Consider the following 15,521-nt stretch of genomic DNA (forward strand, 5'->3'; position numbering starts at 1 on the left):
TGCAGCCAAAGCAATGGCGACCTCCTCCGCGTGTGTTATGTCACGGGCTCGGAAAGTAAGGCCGTTCACTGTTTTGGATTCGTGGACGACTGCGGCCGTGAACCATCCCCCATGGTGGGGGCCGGAGGCATCCACGTAGAATACGCCGGGTTTCGATGCATAGTGGCGGGCCAGGGCTTCCGCCCGCGCCAGGCGCCGGCCATTATGGTCCTCACGGTTCATGTTCGCGGGAAGAGGGCGCACGTGGAGGGCGCATCTCCACTGGGATGGAATACGTACGCGCTCTTCCATGAGAGTGGTGTGTTGGATGTGTAGTCGGGCAAGAAGGCGGCGACCCGACGATGTCTTCGAGAGACGTGTGTATTGGTTGGTCAAGTGAGCTTCCCGGAGCTCCCGAAATGTGTTCACCATGCCCAGCCCCAGGAGGCGCTTGTTGGAGGTGGTCACGGGGAGGTCCAGAGCCCGCTTAATAATTTTGCGGAGGATGACTTCGAGTGAATCCTCGTCTTGCTTCCGCAGGTGGAGGTATGGAGTCGAATATAGAATTCGACTGGTTACAAATGCATGCGCCAGCCGCAAGGCGTCCTTACATCGTAACCCCCCGCGCTTGTTAGAAACCCGGCGGACTAAGCGGCCCACCTGGTCCCCCACCTGACGGAGTTTGACCAATGTTGTTTCTGACCGTCTGTCTTGATGTATAAAGAGCCCCACTACCCGGACTTCGATTTTTTCAGGGATTGGACCTGTCTCAAGAGACAATGAAATTTTGGCTGTGCACTTTGGTGAGGGGCGTATGTGCACAAATTCAGACTTTTGGGTGGAGCACTGGAGGCCGCAGCGGCGAGCATAACGGTCCACTATGGTCGCCGCCTCCTGCAGGTTGGCCTCAATGTCTCCAAGGCAACCCTGTGTGGCCCACAGGGTGATGTCATCGGCGTACAGCGCATGCTGTACACCGGTGACAGCGCCCAGCTGGGCCGGTAGGCGCATCATAGCCAGATTGAATAAAAGGGGAGAGAGCACCGCGCCCTGTGGTGTACCCCTGGTTCCTAAATGAAAAGGGCCATGTTCCTTATCCTGGATTCGAATGTAAGATTGTCTGTCTGTCAAAAATTGCCGAATGTATTGAAAGGCATTTCTGCCGCAGTTAGTTTGAGAGAGGTGGGTGAGAATGATCTCGTGGGTAACGTTGTCGAATGCTCCCTTCAAATCCAAGGCGAGTACGACCTTGTCATTGTGAGCGCATTCGACGGGGTCAAGGACAGCCCGATTGAGTTGTAGCAGGACATCCTGTGCAGATCTCTGTGGGCGAAACCCGAACATGGTGTCTGCAAAAAGATGTTTGGATTCCATGAACTCGGACAGCCTGTCGCGTACCATCGTCTCCATGAGTTTGCCCACACAAGAAGTCAGAGAGATGGGGCGGAGGTTGTCCGTGTTGATGGCCTTTCCAGGTTTAGGAATGAAGGTGACCAGGGCGGTCTTCCAGTCGATGGGGAGTGGTAATTCCCTAAGCCAGATTGAGTTAATGTAATTCAGTAAAGACAAGTATGTCGGGTCGGGGAGGTTGGCTAACAATTTGACTGTAATTTTGTCCCGACCCGGAGCGGTGCCACGTTTCATTTTTGCCAGGGCCGCCCTCAGGTCATGGAGTTGGAACGGTTGATCCAGCTCAACGTTCTCAGAACCTGCATAAGAGTACGCCGGCCCGCGGGGGTCCTGGGTGGTGCACAAGTACTGGTCCCGGAGCTTGTGCGCCAACTGAGTTGTGTTGCCCTGAAAGCTGTGTATGGCTCTTTGGAGGTGTTTTTGAGTTTCCGTGCGTGTTTGCGTGGGGTCAATTAGTGCGCGAAAAAGTCCACTCCGCAAGCAGGACCCACCGTTACACATACTCAATATATACTGCAATCCGAAATTGCCGAATGTATCATTCGCGGACCTCTTTAGCCGCGCGCTGAGAGTTGCGGGTCGGGACCCCCTCCTGATTGTGGGCGATTTCAACGCTCCCTCTCGGATGTGGGGTTACTGCCGTGAAGAGAAGCGGGGACGCAAGTTGGCGGAGCTTGCGTCAACGCTGGGCCTCACTCTTCACACTGACCCCATCCATCCAACTCGTATAGGCAACTCCGTGACAAGGGATACGTGTCCGGACTTGACCTTCACCCACAACATTCAGTATGCAGACTGGGTCAACACCGAGGAAACCCTCGGCAGCGACCACTGCCTCCTGAACATTACGATTAGGACCTATCCTTTCGCGCGACCAACAACACAAGCCCGACTCCCAGATTGGACCAAGTTCAGGCAAAATTATAACACTGCCACACCAATACATGAACAAGGCTACCAGTCTTGGTCCGAACAATTGGTCTCTAGCGTTCGCTCCTCCGAAACTCAAATTCAGCTCTCAGAGGCGGTTTCTGATGTGGACAACCACCTGCTCCACCTCTGGGAGGCCCGGCATTGCCTCGTCCGTCGGTGGCGCCGGCAGAAGCACAACCGGAAACTTAAAGCTCGCATCGCCGAGCTCACTCAACGAGCGGCTGAGTATGCGGCCCAACTCGCAGACTCCAACTGGGTGGCCCGATGCAACACGGCCGCGCGGCAAATGTCCAGCCGGCCGTGCGCGGCGCAGCAAGGAAGAGCTCGGTTGTGCGGCTAGTATGCTTCGCATAAAAATAGATAAGCGGCCGTAGCCGCGCTTCAGTGACATCATGTCAATCATTTGGCGCAGAATGTTCCGAATAGGGTCACATGATTGAGCGTTTCGTACAGCATGAACTTACTAGTCTAAAATCTAGCTCTCGGTAGGGATTCGAACCAGCCACCTATAAAGGGGGGGGGGGGGGGCTGCGTATCATGTGTGGTTCGGGTGTCCACCAAGACAAGTGAGACTGTTACTGGGTCGTTTCCTTTCCCTAAAAAAACGGTTGTGCAGTTTGCCCAACGCGCAAGGTGTTGCCACGAACGGGTGATGTCGCTCTGTGGACTCCCTGGCAGCACTGCTAGATGTTGTTGCGTTCCACTGTTGATGGCGAAGCATAAGTGCCCTCCAAATTTTTTCCCTTTTCGAATGGTCAGTGACGCGGTATGTCTTGATGAAGCTCCTTTTATAAAACTTTGCAATTAAAACCATGCTCTACTAGCAGAAATGAGCGGATTTAGAAACGCATTCAGAGGCTGTACGCTAAGACATAAGGTATATTTAAGAATGTTCCTTTAGTATCTGGTGCATTCTCGCATGCCTTCTGCTGTAAAATGGATGGAGGAACAGTTAACGACGGCGATGTACGAAACCCGTTGAACCTCAGGACAACAAACAATGGTCATGCCCATTTATTTCTGTTAATAACGGTCGTTTTGTCTTGGTTTTTAGGCCAAACTGGCGCTAAGGTCTCCTTTTCAATGTTTCAATGACTAATTATCGACTTTTCGCTCTTCTGTCAATCGGTATATGTGCATTCTTATTTTACATTGCCCATTCCTGTTAGTTACTTAGAAATGTTTATGGTACCTCTTTAATTGGCTCACCTTACATGCTTAATGTCATGTGTTTTTGTTAATGTGAATGTATCTTGTAACCTTGGCATGTATACATATGTAAATAAATTTTTTCTAAACAGCGGGTTTTTGTGCGCGGTTTTTCAACCCGGCGTGCTTTCCCCGCGTATGGACCCAGTAGAACTTGGACACTTTTTGTTTTTGGACGCTTACGTTCCCTGTGAGTGTGTGTGCATAGGGCGACATCAGTTGCCGCAATATATCTTTGTTTTTGTAGAGGGACGGATGTCCCTTCATGATCGTGAGTCCAAATAAACTTCTCTTATGCGGTAAGTGAGATCTGTAAGCACGCACCATTCATCCAGCCACTTCCTTATGGTGCTAGTTTTCGTGACAACATTCGTACCAAAAATTTGACTCAGCCGTTTGTCGTACAGTGTCATACGATTTCTCGTTGCATATAGCTTAAATGAGCTAGCAAGGCTGACTTGCAAGAGGGATTCGTACAGACGACGTATGGGCTTCAATTGTATGCCTTCAGAGACCCTATGAATTGTATGCCTTCATAGACTCATCTAGCCACGTGTATGCACAGACTCGTTCGCAACCATGAAGCGGTTCCCATTCATGCTTTGGCGCAGTAATGGATAGCTGTATGTCATACATATAAAATGCAAGCAGTGCAGCCTGTGTTTCTCCTCTTTTATTGATTTGCTGTCAAGTAAAGGCAGGTAGACCGTGGGCAGTTTCTTCACAATCCGGTGGGCAGATTGTGATGAGGTCACAAGATCATGTGATCCCGGTGGCACATCTGCCATCTAGGTTGCTTCTCGGGTTATTTTTCGTGGATTTTTCGATCGCGGCCAACGACGCCAACACCGGTGTCGACGTCGGCTTTGCCGCAACCCCGGATCCTGTACACTATGGCATTAAAATAACAGATACTGAAACTGATGTTGTTCGTCCCTCCGTTCATCTCTTCGCTACCGGGGCTAAACATTTAATCCGTTACACCGCCAAACGGCACGCTTTCTCCTGCATTTCGGCTTTTTCTGGCAATACGTCGACAGCGGGGAGCAGTTAGTCCTCCTTACTCCCGAAGGAGCAGAATCGCTTTAAGTGCAGCGCCATATCTAATGTACTCTTGCAGCGTCTTTTTTAACTGGAACTGATGGTACAGTTGCTCCTGTCCGCTTTCCTAAATCTCTTCGTTCTGCCAACACACGCGCTTACTCACTACCTCCGCGGGATGGGCCATGCTCCAACACATCGGGGATCCTTAGAAACCCGAACACTCGCCCTCACAGGAATACTTCTTCCCACTATTCGAACCCACTTTTACCCAGGCCTTCTCCCAAGATACATGCACCATGAACTCCAAAAGGCCAGGAGACAGACCCGACTCCGGCGTCTGCGAAGACAGTACGGACACGATTCCACCACAGACTGAATGGAGCCTCTCAGGGCGCTTAAGGCATCTCCAGAACTGTAACAGAAAGGCAGGAAGATAGTTGGCCAGCTGCAGTGCAGGGATTTTGGCCCCGGAATGGAACGGATTGATTCCCACGCACGCAGGCGATCTCTACAATGAGGATTGAGCAGTAGCCTGGTGTTTAGAGTAACCGACTCGCATGCGAGAGGTGCTGGGTTCGAACCCCAGTAGGTGCAAGGTTTCTCCCGGTCTGCTACTTGGCTTCTGTGGTAAAATACTTGGGAAAAGGGTCTTTGGCTAACCTCCTGTTGGAAGAGTTTGATGCGTCAAGGCTCAAAATCCGCAATGTGCAATAAAGCACATTTGTGGTCCTCATACCTTGGAGAGGGAGGATGAGGCGGAAAAAACTTCATCTGAGGCCAGTACTAGGGCCCCTTGAGAGTGGGCTTGCTCCGCTGCGGCCCGTTGGTTATCCGCTGAGTCCAAGTGAAGCCAAATATATTGGGTGAATGAGAATGATAGGGCAAATCCCCCCTGCAAGGTTAGCATGGGCTTCACACTCACGGAAGATGCCCCACCAGGTGACATGCTTACACACACACACACACACACGCACGCACACACACACACACACACACACACACACACGCACGCACGCACGCACGCACGCACGCACGCGCACGCACATCATAATCATCATCATCATGATCAGCCTGACTACACCCACTGCAGGGCAAAGGCCTTTCCCATGTCTCCATTAACCCTGTCCTTTGCCAGCTGCGGCCACCGTATCCCCGCAAACATGTTAATCTCATCAGCCCACCTAGCTTTGTACTGCACCTGCTACGCTTGCCTTCTCTTGGAATCCACTCCGTCCCCCTTAAGGACCAGCGGCTATCGCTCCTTTGCATTACATGTCCTGCCCAAGTCCATTTGTTCCTCTTACACACGTAAGAGATTATAACAAAGAAGAAGCTTATAGATTGATTGTAAAACATTTTATTCGCCGGAAAGAGCTTGGTAAGAGGTCGCGTTAAGTGGTCGAGAGTACGCAGCCCTCGACGACTTTGTCAGCCCACTCCATCGCCAAAACTTGCGTTCTGGGGTTAGAGCTAGCCAGCACGGTCTCCCACCGCTCGAGAGAAGGAGCAGTAACTAGATCACCCGGAGGTGGCTCTATTTTGCAGTCCCACAGGATGTGATCATAGGTGGCTCGTTGTCCACAGTGTTTACAATTTGGGTTGTAAAGATCTGGATAAATGTGCGCGAGGAGTGATGGGGTGCGTATCGATCCCGTCTGTAGACGACGCCACGTAACCGAAGGTCGTGGGTTAGGATCCCACCGGCGGCATGTGGTTGTTTTTTCTTCTGCTTTTCTAATCAATTAGCTTTATGCCACAACATAATCAGTAATATTCTTACTTGATCAACACCACAAAAAAATTAATTAATTAAAAAATCCCCTGTGCTCCTTGGTTTCTGTGGCTGTTGGCTTCTCTCACTCTTGTTCTTTAGTCAGGCTTGTCCGGAGGGGGGAAAATTCTCCTCTCTAGTTTAGTATGATTGGTGAGATCATGATATGTGATCATGGAGTCCTTCGTGAAATTCAGGGAGCCAGACTCATCCACTGCCCGGTCGCGGTCGCGTGTTCGCCAAATGCAGCCGGTACAGCCAGCGATGACAGCGACGTCCACCGGCAGGTAGCAGCCACCATTAAGGCTGGTTATAAATATTCATTCAGAACGACGGCTTGATATCGCCGCTATGGCGCAGTGGATTAGAGGCACGTGTTGCGTATGGAAGGTCGGCCGTTCGACTCCGCTCTCTGTACTGTAATTTTATTTTTTTTTTAATTTCATGTTTTAATTTTTTTTGCCTTTTAGGTCGCAAATCGTGATGCTTAGTGGCATATAACACCATTTAAGATTTACAAAACATTTTCTGCATACTTTTACACACATTATTCACAGCGCTGGAATATCAGTTTTGAATTTAAACTAAATATTACATGGTTAGTAACAATAGGTTGGTATACACTTTTAATCATTATTTAGGGAATAATTATCCATTTTAGGTAAGCCATTGCGACAATCTTCAGTCACCGTGATCAATTCACCGTGGTTTCAAGCCTTGTGGCTGTACAGGCTGCAGTTGGCGAATACGCTGCCCGGTCTACGAAACCTCAGGCTTTATTGTGGGCTGCCTCGTTCCATGGATTCCCCGAATGGGCTGGGACCCATATCAATTCGGAATAATTTGATGAGAATTTGGTTGCGTTAAGGATTCTAAGGGAGGTGTTTGTAATTCGCCCTTTTGCAAAATTATTGATACCCATTTTGGAGTCGCTGAGGATGATGCTGTCTTGGGTATGCTCTAGGGCGAGGGCTACAGCCGCCTCTTCTGCCGTTTCAGAGGATTTCGTTTTGATTGTTGCCGAGACGATGTGGTCACCATTGTCGTTCACAGCCACAATTGCAAAGGCATTGGTATGTTTGTGTTCTGCCGCATCTGCATAAAGTGTTCCAGCGCACTGTTTGTATTTATTATGTAAGGCTTTGGCTCGTGCTTGTCTTCAAACTCGTGGCCTGCTAGACTAGCCACACAGAAACAGCACCAACCGTCCAGAGCCTCCTGTGGGACTACCCTGGTTTGCAACCAGCACGAGGCCACGGTGCCACGTAGAACGTTGCATGGGGGACACCGCCAGCGCTCCGTGCAGAGATTTGTTTGCAAAGCTGGGCTCCTCAGTTTGTTTTTTATGCGAAGCATACTACTTTAGCTACCACTTCAGCCCTTCACCGTGGTTGTGCGCCTCCAAATCACGTGATACATGACGTCACACCACGTGACACGATGACGTCACGACAGTGCAGAAACGGGGGCCCACCTCGCGCCGTCGCTGTGGTTGTGCGCCTCCAAATCACGTGATACATGACGTCACACCAAGTGACACGATGACGTCACGACAGTGGAGAAACGGGGGCCCACCTCGCGCCGTCGCTGTGGTTGTGCGCCTCCAAATTACGCGACACGATGATGCTTCGCATTCTCCAGGCTTAGCCAAGTTAAGCCTCAGCCATTTTTTTTTGTCAGCCAATACTCCACTGTATACAACAGATCCATCTGCATTCATATTAGAGATACCATTCGTTATTTTATCTCCAGGCGCGAGAAGCACTATAGAAAATTGAATTATTTTTGGAGACTTAAAACGCTGCATGCAAGGTGAAGGTAACTTGAAGCGGACGCATTGTCTCTAAGCAAAGCACAAACTTTATTCCTGCGCTAAGCGAGTTTCACGGGGGCACTGGTCCAGTGGCTTGCAGTTTGCCCGTCCTGGCTCCGCTAGTCTACTCGCTGCTGGACAGACAAGACGGTGGCTTCGGCAGGTCGGGTAGCCCGCGCACCCTGCGGTCGTGCTTCACCTGGCTGTGCTCTTTCAGGTCGCTCAGCCGTGCGAACCGCTTCGCGCACCGTCTGCACTCGAAGTTCCCAGCGTGGCGATGGAAGTACTTGTGTGCAGCGGCAGCCCCGGCGCTGGCAAACTGCGCCCTGCACTTCTTGCACACGCGCTCCCCGAGGTGTGTGCCCAGGTGCGCGGCCATGGTGCACTGTGACCTGCACCGGCGCTTGCATATGGGACAGGGCAGAGTGTTCATTCTCTCGGATCCATCGAAGTCGTGCTTGTACACGACATGCGCGATGAGCTTGCTTAGACTCCGATACAGGAGCCGACAGTCGCAGCAGTAGTGGACTGCATTTGGCCCCGCCGGACGGATGACCCACAGTCGCTTTCGAGGTTCCGAGGCATGCTGTAAATTGTAAATTTGTTTTTGAGGAAAGGAAATGGCGCAGTATCTGTCTCGCATATCTCGGCGGACACCTGAACCACGCCGTAAGGGAAGGGAGGAAGAAGAACAAAGAGAGAAAGAGGTGCCGTAGTGGAGGGCTCCGGAATAATTTCGACCACCTGGGGATCTTTAACGTGAACTGACATCGCACAGCACACGGGCGCCTCTTGCGTTTCGCCTCCATCCAAACGCGGCCGCCGCGGTCGGGTTCGAACCCGGGTACTCTAGCTCGGTAGACGAGCGCCTTACCACTGAGTCACCGCGGCGCTGCACGTGAAAAAAGGTGGTTTGGCCGCTCTGTGTGGTGAAAGCTCGCGCACTCACTCTGTACTTTCACTCTGTTTATACTGGTGTATATATTGGTTTTTGAGGAAAGGAAATGGCGCAGTGCCTGTATCACATCTCGGCGGACACCTGAACCGCGCCGTAAGGGAAGGGAGGAAGGTGGGAGTGAAAGAAGAAAGAGAGAAAGGGGTGCCGTAGTGAAGGTCTCCGGAATAATTTCGACCACCTTGGGATCTTTAACGTGCACTGACATCGTACTGGAGGTGGTGACGAATCGCGGCTACGACCGCTTATCTGTTTTTTTCAGCCAGCGTCCGCTCCGGCGGACGCGGTTGTTGCTGCGGCGCGCGTCTTTCCTTTTTCTCTTTCCTCTTATCTTTCAACTCTGCTCTGTCTGAACGTGGCAGCGGTGGTGGCTCGGCTGGAGCCAGTTGGCAGGCCCGTGCAATTTTCATTTCATCCTTCTCACAGTTGCAACAACAACAACAACACGCACAGCCCACGGGCGCCTCTTGCGTTTCGCCTCCGTTGTTTCCCCTTGCTCTTTTTGATCAACGCATCTCAGTATGATTATAACTACAATGCACAAGGGCCTATATTTTCTTTTTTTTAAATTGATATAAAATCAAGAACCACGAGGTTTTGGCAGGCCGAATGTTTGCATATTTTGCTTATATTTCGCGCAATCAAGTGTTAATATTCTCATTGCTTTTTGAATTTGTCAAAAGCAGCCGGGTGAAGTCCCTGCATGACCGTATCATGTCCGAGCCAGCTGAGTCATTGCTGGCTCAGCGGCTGCAATAACTATTGTGCTTGATCGCCAGAGGTTCTGGGCAGAACCCAGACCATGCGGACCTCTGTTTGCTGCTCTTTGCTGCGAAAACTGCTAACGTGGCTTCTTGATCGCAAGGATAGCTACGCAACTGAGAGTTTGCAGTAGACTACCGGATGGTCTTTGATAGAGGCTGCGGCCACTAAGTAAACATGCATTACAGGATATTTAGGAGGTGATAGCTGTAGGCCAGTTGTTAACAGTTGGGACGGACAACCGCAGAAGTCACCGCAGGGAGGCAGCGGACAACTGAACGCGATGGGCAACACATCGCTATGAGTTGTCCATTGCCTCTGTACCGTGTCTCTATTACTGGATATCTCTCAGCACTGAATTTAACAGCACTCCTAAAGTCTTTAACAGTCTTTGCCAAAGGTAACCAGGTAGTGGTGTTCGTTTCTTAGGCGTCTAACGGACAACGTATGGCACCCTTTAAACTATAAGTCTCCGTAAGGTAAGAAGAACCCTTTTCTTCAACTTGTAGAGCTTTTTGCTTGTAGGGCTGCCGTAAAGGCTCCACTGAGATGGAAACCGCGTTGCCTGGTCACGTTTGGCAACGACGGTACAGTAGCAGTCGTACACATTCCGCTGGCATAATTCTGTCGCAGTATAGCCGTTCATTTTAATAAAAAAGTGTAATGCTAACACTACGCTCACCGTAGAATACGTGAAATATAAACGTGCAATAGAGTTCACGCATAGCTCATAAGGGCACATGATTCGTAAACACGAAACCTTTAGTCAATGGCTTCGAATGATTGTCATGACGTCACTGTTAATCCTATTTCACGCAGGCACTTGCTAGTCACCTGTAATTCCACGCTAGGGGACTAACTACGACGTCATTTGAACCGGTCGATGCCACCGGCTGGCGGGCCTACTTCGAGAAGCAATTGCCGCTGCGTACTTAACTTGTATCCGACTGTCACCCTTTGCGAGTGTGCAAAGAGTAAACTTCAGACTATAATTTCGCAGCTCAAAAGTATATCCCTCCTTGCTGAAGTGAACTGAAGGAAAACCGATGAATGGCAAGAATGGCATGGCGAGAGTCAGGCTACGTGGTATTTTGGGGTGGCGGCAGCGCAAAGTGATTGCGAAAGAGCTGGAGGCATGTCACTGCTGATGTTCCCTGTGCTGTCCTCAGTACTTTTGCCATTTCTGCGCTGTCACCACCACGGATCAAGCAAGAATGGGCATCCCTACGTGGCAACCTGGCCGAAAGAACCTAAACGCAAAGAGCGTGACGCACGGACATCGACGAGAAATGCCAGGGGACTCGGGAGCATACTCGGGACTCACCGTTCCGGACGAAACCTGTGCCGCGCCCTGCCGTCGAAGTTCCATCGGCAACTGGCAGCTGGCCGAGAGGAGGCTCACAGCAGCATTGGATTCCATGGCAGCAGAGTCTTCGGTCCTAGTGGTTCATCAAAGGAAGCCCAAACAAGCGTGTGCTCACGACGAAGGCGGGACTGCCAGGTCAGAGCGCGTGGATCGCGTGGCGCGTGTTGCGACCGAGAAAAGAAGAAGCAGCGCGTGAGCGAAGGGAAGCGAGAAAGAAGAAACATTAAGTGCACAACTTTTCCTTCTCCGTATTTTTTGTTTTGCACAAATTCTGGCTCTGCGTCCCAAAATTTTAAATATACTCCATTCCCTGTACATGAGTGCGTTTGTATCTGCTATGCACCCTGGCCAATCCCCCGCCGTGGGTATGTGGCATTAAGCTTGAGAACATCATCATCATCATCATCAAGTGCACGGGTCTCCTGTCGTTGCGTCGTCCAATCTGTCAGCCTATACCATATCCCTACTCCCTTTCCTTTAAAAACGGTCTTCTTTCCATCAGTTCACCGCCTTTGTCTTGGCCACTCCCCCGTAGTGGGTATGTGCCATTTTATTTGAGGCCAACCAACCAACCTAGTGCATCGCCTTGCGTAGAAGTTGCTTTGGTTCACTGGGGTTTAACGTCCCAAAGCAACTCAGGCTATGAGGGACGCCGTAGTGAAGGGCTCCGGAAATTTCGACCACCTGGGGTTCTTTAACGTGCACTGTAATCGCACAGTACACGGGCCTCTGGAATTTCGCCTTCATCGAAATTCAACCGCCGCGGCCGGGATCGAACACGGGACCTTGCGTAGAAGTGCCGTCCACAATTGTTATCGAATTCAGTCGGGCAGTTATTAATGCTGCTGAGGCTGACAAAACTTAATTGCACATAAGCGTAGGGGATTAAGGCACGTTTGCTAGCGTACTGCAGGCCGTGGAGACATTTGGCGATACCGGCCCATTCGACGGCCTTGGACTGAATGTTCGGGTCGTCGCTGGACCTTAGCTTAGGCCAAGCTTCTTTAGAGGGATCAGGCAAGAGTTCTGAGGGATCCAGATCATATGGACGAAGTTATCTTTCTCACCACAAAAGCGGCAGGAGGGATTGATGTCCTTATTTCTGAATTTAAATACGTAGTTTGGGTTGGGGACGGGTCCCCGTCTGTAGTTGTCTCCACATGACCTGTTGTCTTGTCATTGTTTTGTGGGGTGATGGGAGTGTTCTTCGTATTGCTTTTGTTATGTGCAGTGAGTTCGTGGTAAGATACGTGTGGCTCACCGAAGTGTTCCGGTTGCTGCCTTTGCGCCACCGCTCGGCCCGCTAATTCTCGAGCGTGTGGGTGGGCAGCCTCGTTTCCCGGATTCCCCGCGTGTGCTGGGGTCCATTTGAGTTCAATATCTCTCAAGAGACGCGATTCTCTTATTTCTACGAGTATTTGCGCGACGGGACTGGAGACGCCACCCCCTGCAAAGTTGCTGCTCGCCAACCTCGAGTCGCCTGCTATGGTAGTACCGTCAGCAAAGGAATGACCGCGGCGATAGCGGCCTCTTCCGCGACTATCAGTCTAGAGGTGAAAACCGCCTCCGCTATAGCCAATCTGGCAGGTCGATTTCCGGGGTGTGTAGCTCCGCATATAGAGTACTTATGGTTCTGTGCGTCTTCTGCGGCGTACACGTAGAGGACATCCTGCAGCCGGCTCAGGGTCCTGCGCAGGGTCCTTGTTCTTGCTTCTCTTCGGCCTTGATGCACGTGAGGGCTTATATTTCGGGTGAGAGGTTTGATGATGATCCTCTTTCGGATGTTGCTTGGGATAACTTGGGGGAGATCTTGTAGGGGTTCACCCTCAATCCCCAGCCTGTCGAGTATTCGTCTGCCGGCGGGAGTGTTAGACAGGCGCTTTATTTGGGCATTTTGTTGTGCTTCCTTGAGTTCCTCGTAGGTATTGTGGACCCCGGTTATAATAGCTCCTTGTTGGGATTTGGGCGAAACAGGCCCATGGCTGTTTTTAAGCCATCCTAATGATGGCGCCGGCTCTTTCAACTTCGTCTCTTCTAAGTTTTAGGTGGGGGATGGAGTATGTAATCATGCTTATGATGAAGGCGTATATTAGCTTGAAGAAGTCGTGTTCTTTCGTGCCTCTTTTTAAATTAGTAGTTCTGTATATTAGTCTGGCTCTTTGGTGGACTGCCCATTTGAGTTTATTGATCGTGGACGCGTTGCCCGAGTCCGTTTGCAGCCTGATCCCCAGGATCATAATTTCCTGGACCTCTGTTACTTTCACGCCTTGTATGAGTACTGTCGTCAAGGGCGCGTTATCATAATTTTCTGGACCTCTATGACTTTCGTGCCTTAAGGGCGCCTTTAATTTGTGTTTGCGGAAGACCATTATCTCCGACATTTTTGGGTAGATATTGTGCGAAGTTGAGGTTTCTAACTTTTGTTGACACTGCTATGTGTTTCTGCTCACCGGATACTTTGCAAAGTGTGCTACATGGGGACATTTAAGAAGCGTCTTGCCAAGAATTATCGACATCGCTCGTAATTGCGTTGCCCCCCCCCCCCCCTCCCCAAGAAAAATAACTCGCAGCAAGGCGCAGCCAACACCTCGGCGTACATTTAGCGGTAGCATGAGCGACGTTACGGCAACTTGTTTCCAATTCTTACCGCATCGTTTATACCTTCTAGCAAAGGGAATTAAGTCCTAAAGTTTAAGATTTGCGATGCTCCAGCTTTTGTATCCATTTAATCGGATTCCGCTTAAACCACAGATCTAATGTCTTCCAGAACCGTTCCTTGTTCCACGAAGCAAGGTTCCTCCACCTCACTTGCACACGCCCAGAAAACCAGCAGCGTCTCTCATCTTATTACCCTGCATAGCCACTACTATCGCCATATGATCACTAAAGTGAGTCGATAAGCACCTGACTTTGTCTACCACATTATGCCTGTGGAATACCTAGCCAATGTCCGTGAGTCGGTTGGTGGTGGTGGCTTCTTTAGATGTCTCCAATTGGAGTTTTAAAAACGCTTCTCTCATTACGTCTGCGAAGTTTGAGTACACAAGAATGTTCTGATTGAGATCTACGAGATTGAAGATAACGAGCACATCGCTTCCCCGCTGGGGATCGCTCGGGATCCTCGAAGCCACAACTTGGACTTTCTCCCTCTCAGATACTCGCGGTGAGGCGTAAACACACGTGATTACAATCCCACTTGGTAGATTTAGAGCACATATTTCACCCTTCTCACATTCAGTCTTCGGTGAAAGACGCAGTTGTCGTGGGAAGTTGAGGCTTCACTTATATTTTAATGCCAGCGTTCCGATTGTCAGCGCGTGCGGAGCCGCGTACAAACGTGAAACTTCACTACACACTGCACTACACACGGCTGTTCAGAATCCATCCACCAAGTCTCCATGAAGCGGAGTACTGAGGCTTCCTTACGTTCAAGTCTCTTACGACGGCCAAGCTTTGGTTTCTGAGAAAGCGAACGTTTACGCAAGCGACCGCCAAATTGGCTCCCTGCATGTCTGCACGGTGATGGTGTCCAGCGGGTGTGCTTGGAGGCGTAGGAACTAGTTGTCCGGAGCCCTGGCTGGAGTGGCTTTAATGTGATAGATCATATGATCTTCTTTCTTGGAGAGGTAGACTCCTTTCACGCTTGTTGCGCAACTCAGCGCTACGTACAACTTTTGAGTGTGCGTCTTCGCGTACTCCACGACGAGTTGTTTGAACGTGGAACCTTAAGACTTGTGTACCATTATTGTGCTTGCTTTCGCTACCGGAAACTCGCCTCTGAAGTGGAAAGGTGGCCAATGTTCTGGCCTTTTACGTGCCCCAAGACTGTTGTGACGTCGATCGGGACCCACGGTGCATGGAAGTGGGGTTCGGTGATGCGGAATGCCTTTTGTTTTGAATTGGCGAGCACGCCTACGCCAGACGGACACTCGAGCCTGATTCGAATGAGACATTTCTCGACATCGCACTGCACGTACTATCGAGGACAAAAGTCTTCCGAACACGTGGGCGGGAAACAAAGCCGACACCTCTGTTGTTATTTGCTGGCACCTCGAAACCATACGTCTGGGATTGAAAGTTAGGTTGACGTATTTTAACGTGCATAGTCGAATGGGGTGTTCGTTGGCAGACGCCGCAGCTATGCGGCCCGATAGCTTTCTGCTCGTCCTAGAGATTTTGCCCCGATAGTACTTTAACGTGCCGACCGAGACGCTCACGAGCCCGTCGACGATGTCTATATTCCGAATCACCAAATACGTTTTTTTTTTTTTAAGGCAGA

The 15,521-nt window shown here is 50.6% G+C and overlaps 1 protein-coding gene across 1 annotated transcript; it reads right to left on the reverse strand.

The window, feature by feature from the left end:
• Positions 1 to 8,283: 8,283 nt before the first annotated feature.
• Positions 8,284 to 11,341, reverse strand: LOC149360466 (uncharacterized). The gene is made up of 3 exons (XM_089567856.1): positions 11,201 to 11,341; positions 10,367 to 10,372; positions 8,284 to 8,745 (listed from the first exon to the last, which is right to left on the reverse strand). The coding sequence occupies exons 1-3, from the start codon at positions 11,294 to 11,296 to the stop codon at positions 8,284 to 8,286; spliced, it is 564 nt and encodes a 187-aa protein (XP_089423982.1). The 5' UTR covers positions 11,297 to 11,341.
• Between the last annotated feature and the right edge of the window lie 4,180 nt (positions 11,342 to 15,521).

Source organism: Amblyomma mixtum, chromosome 2 (assembly GCF_055824585.1).
Source record: "Amblyomma mixtum isolate Tamu chromosome 2, ASM5582458v1, whole genome shotgun sequence".
Lineage (NCBI taxonomy): Eukaryota > Metazoa > Arthropoda > Arachnida > Ixodida > Ixodidae > Amblyomma > Amblyomma mixtum.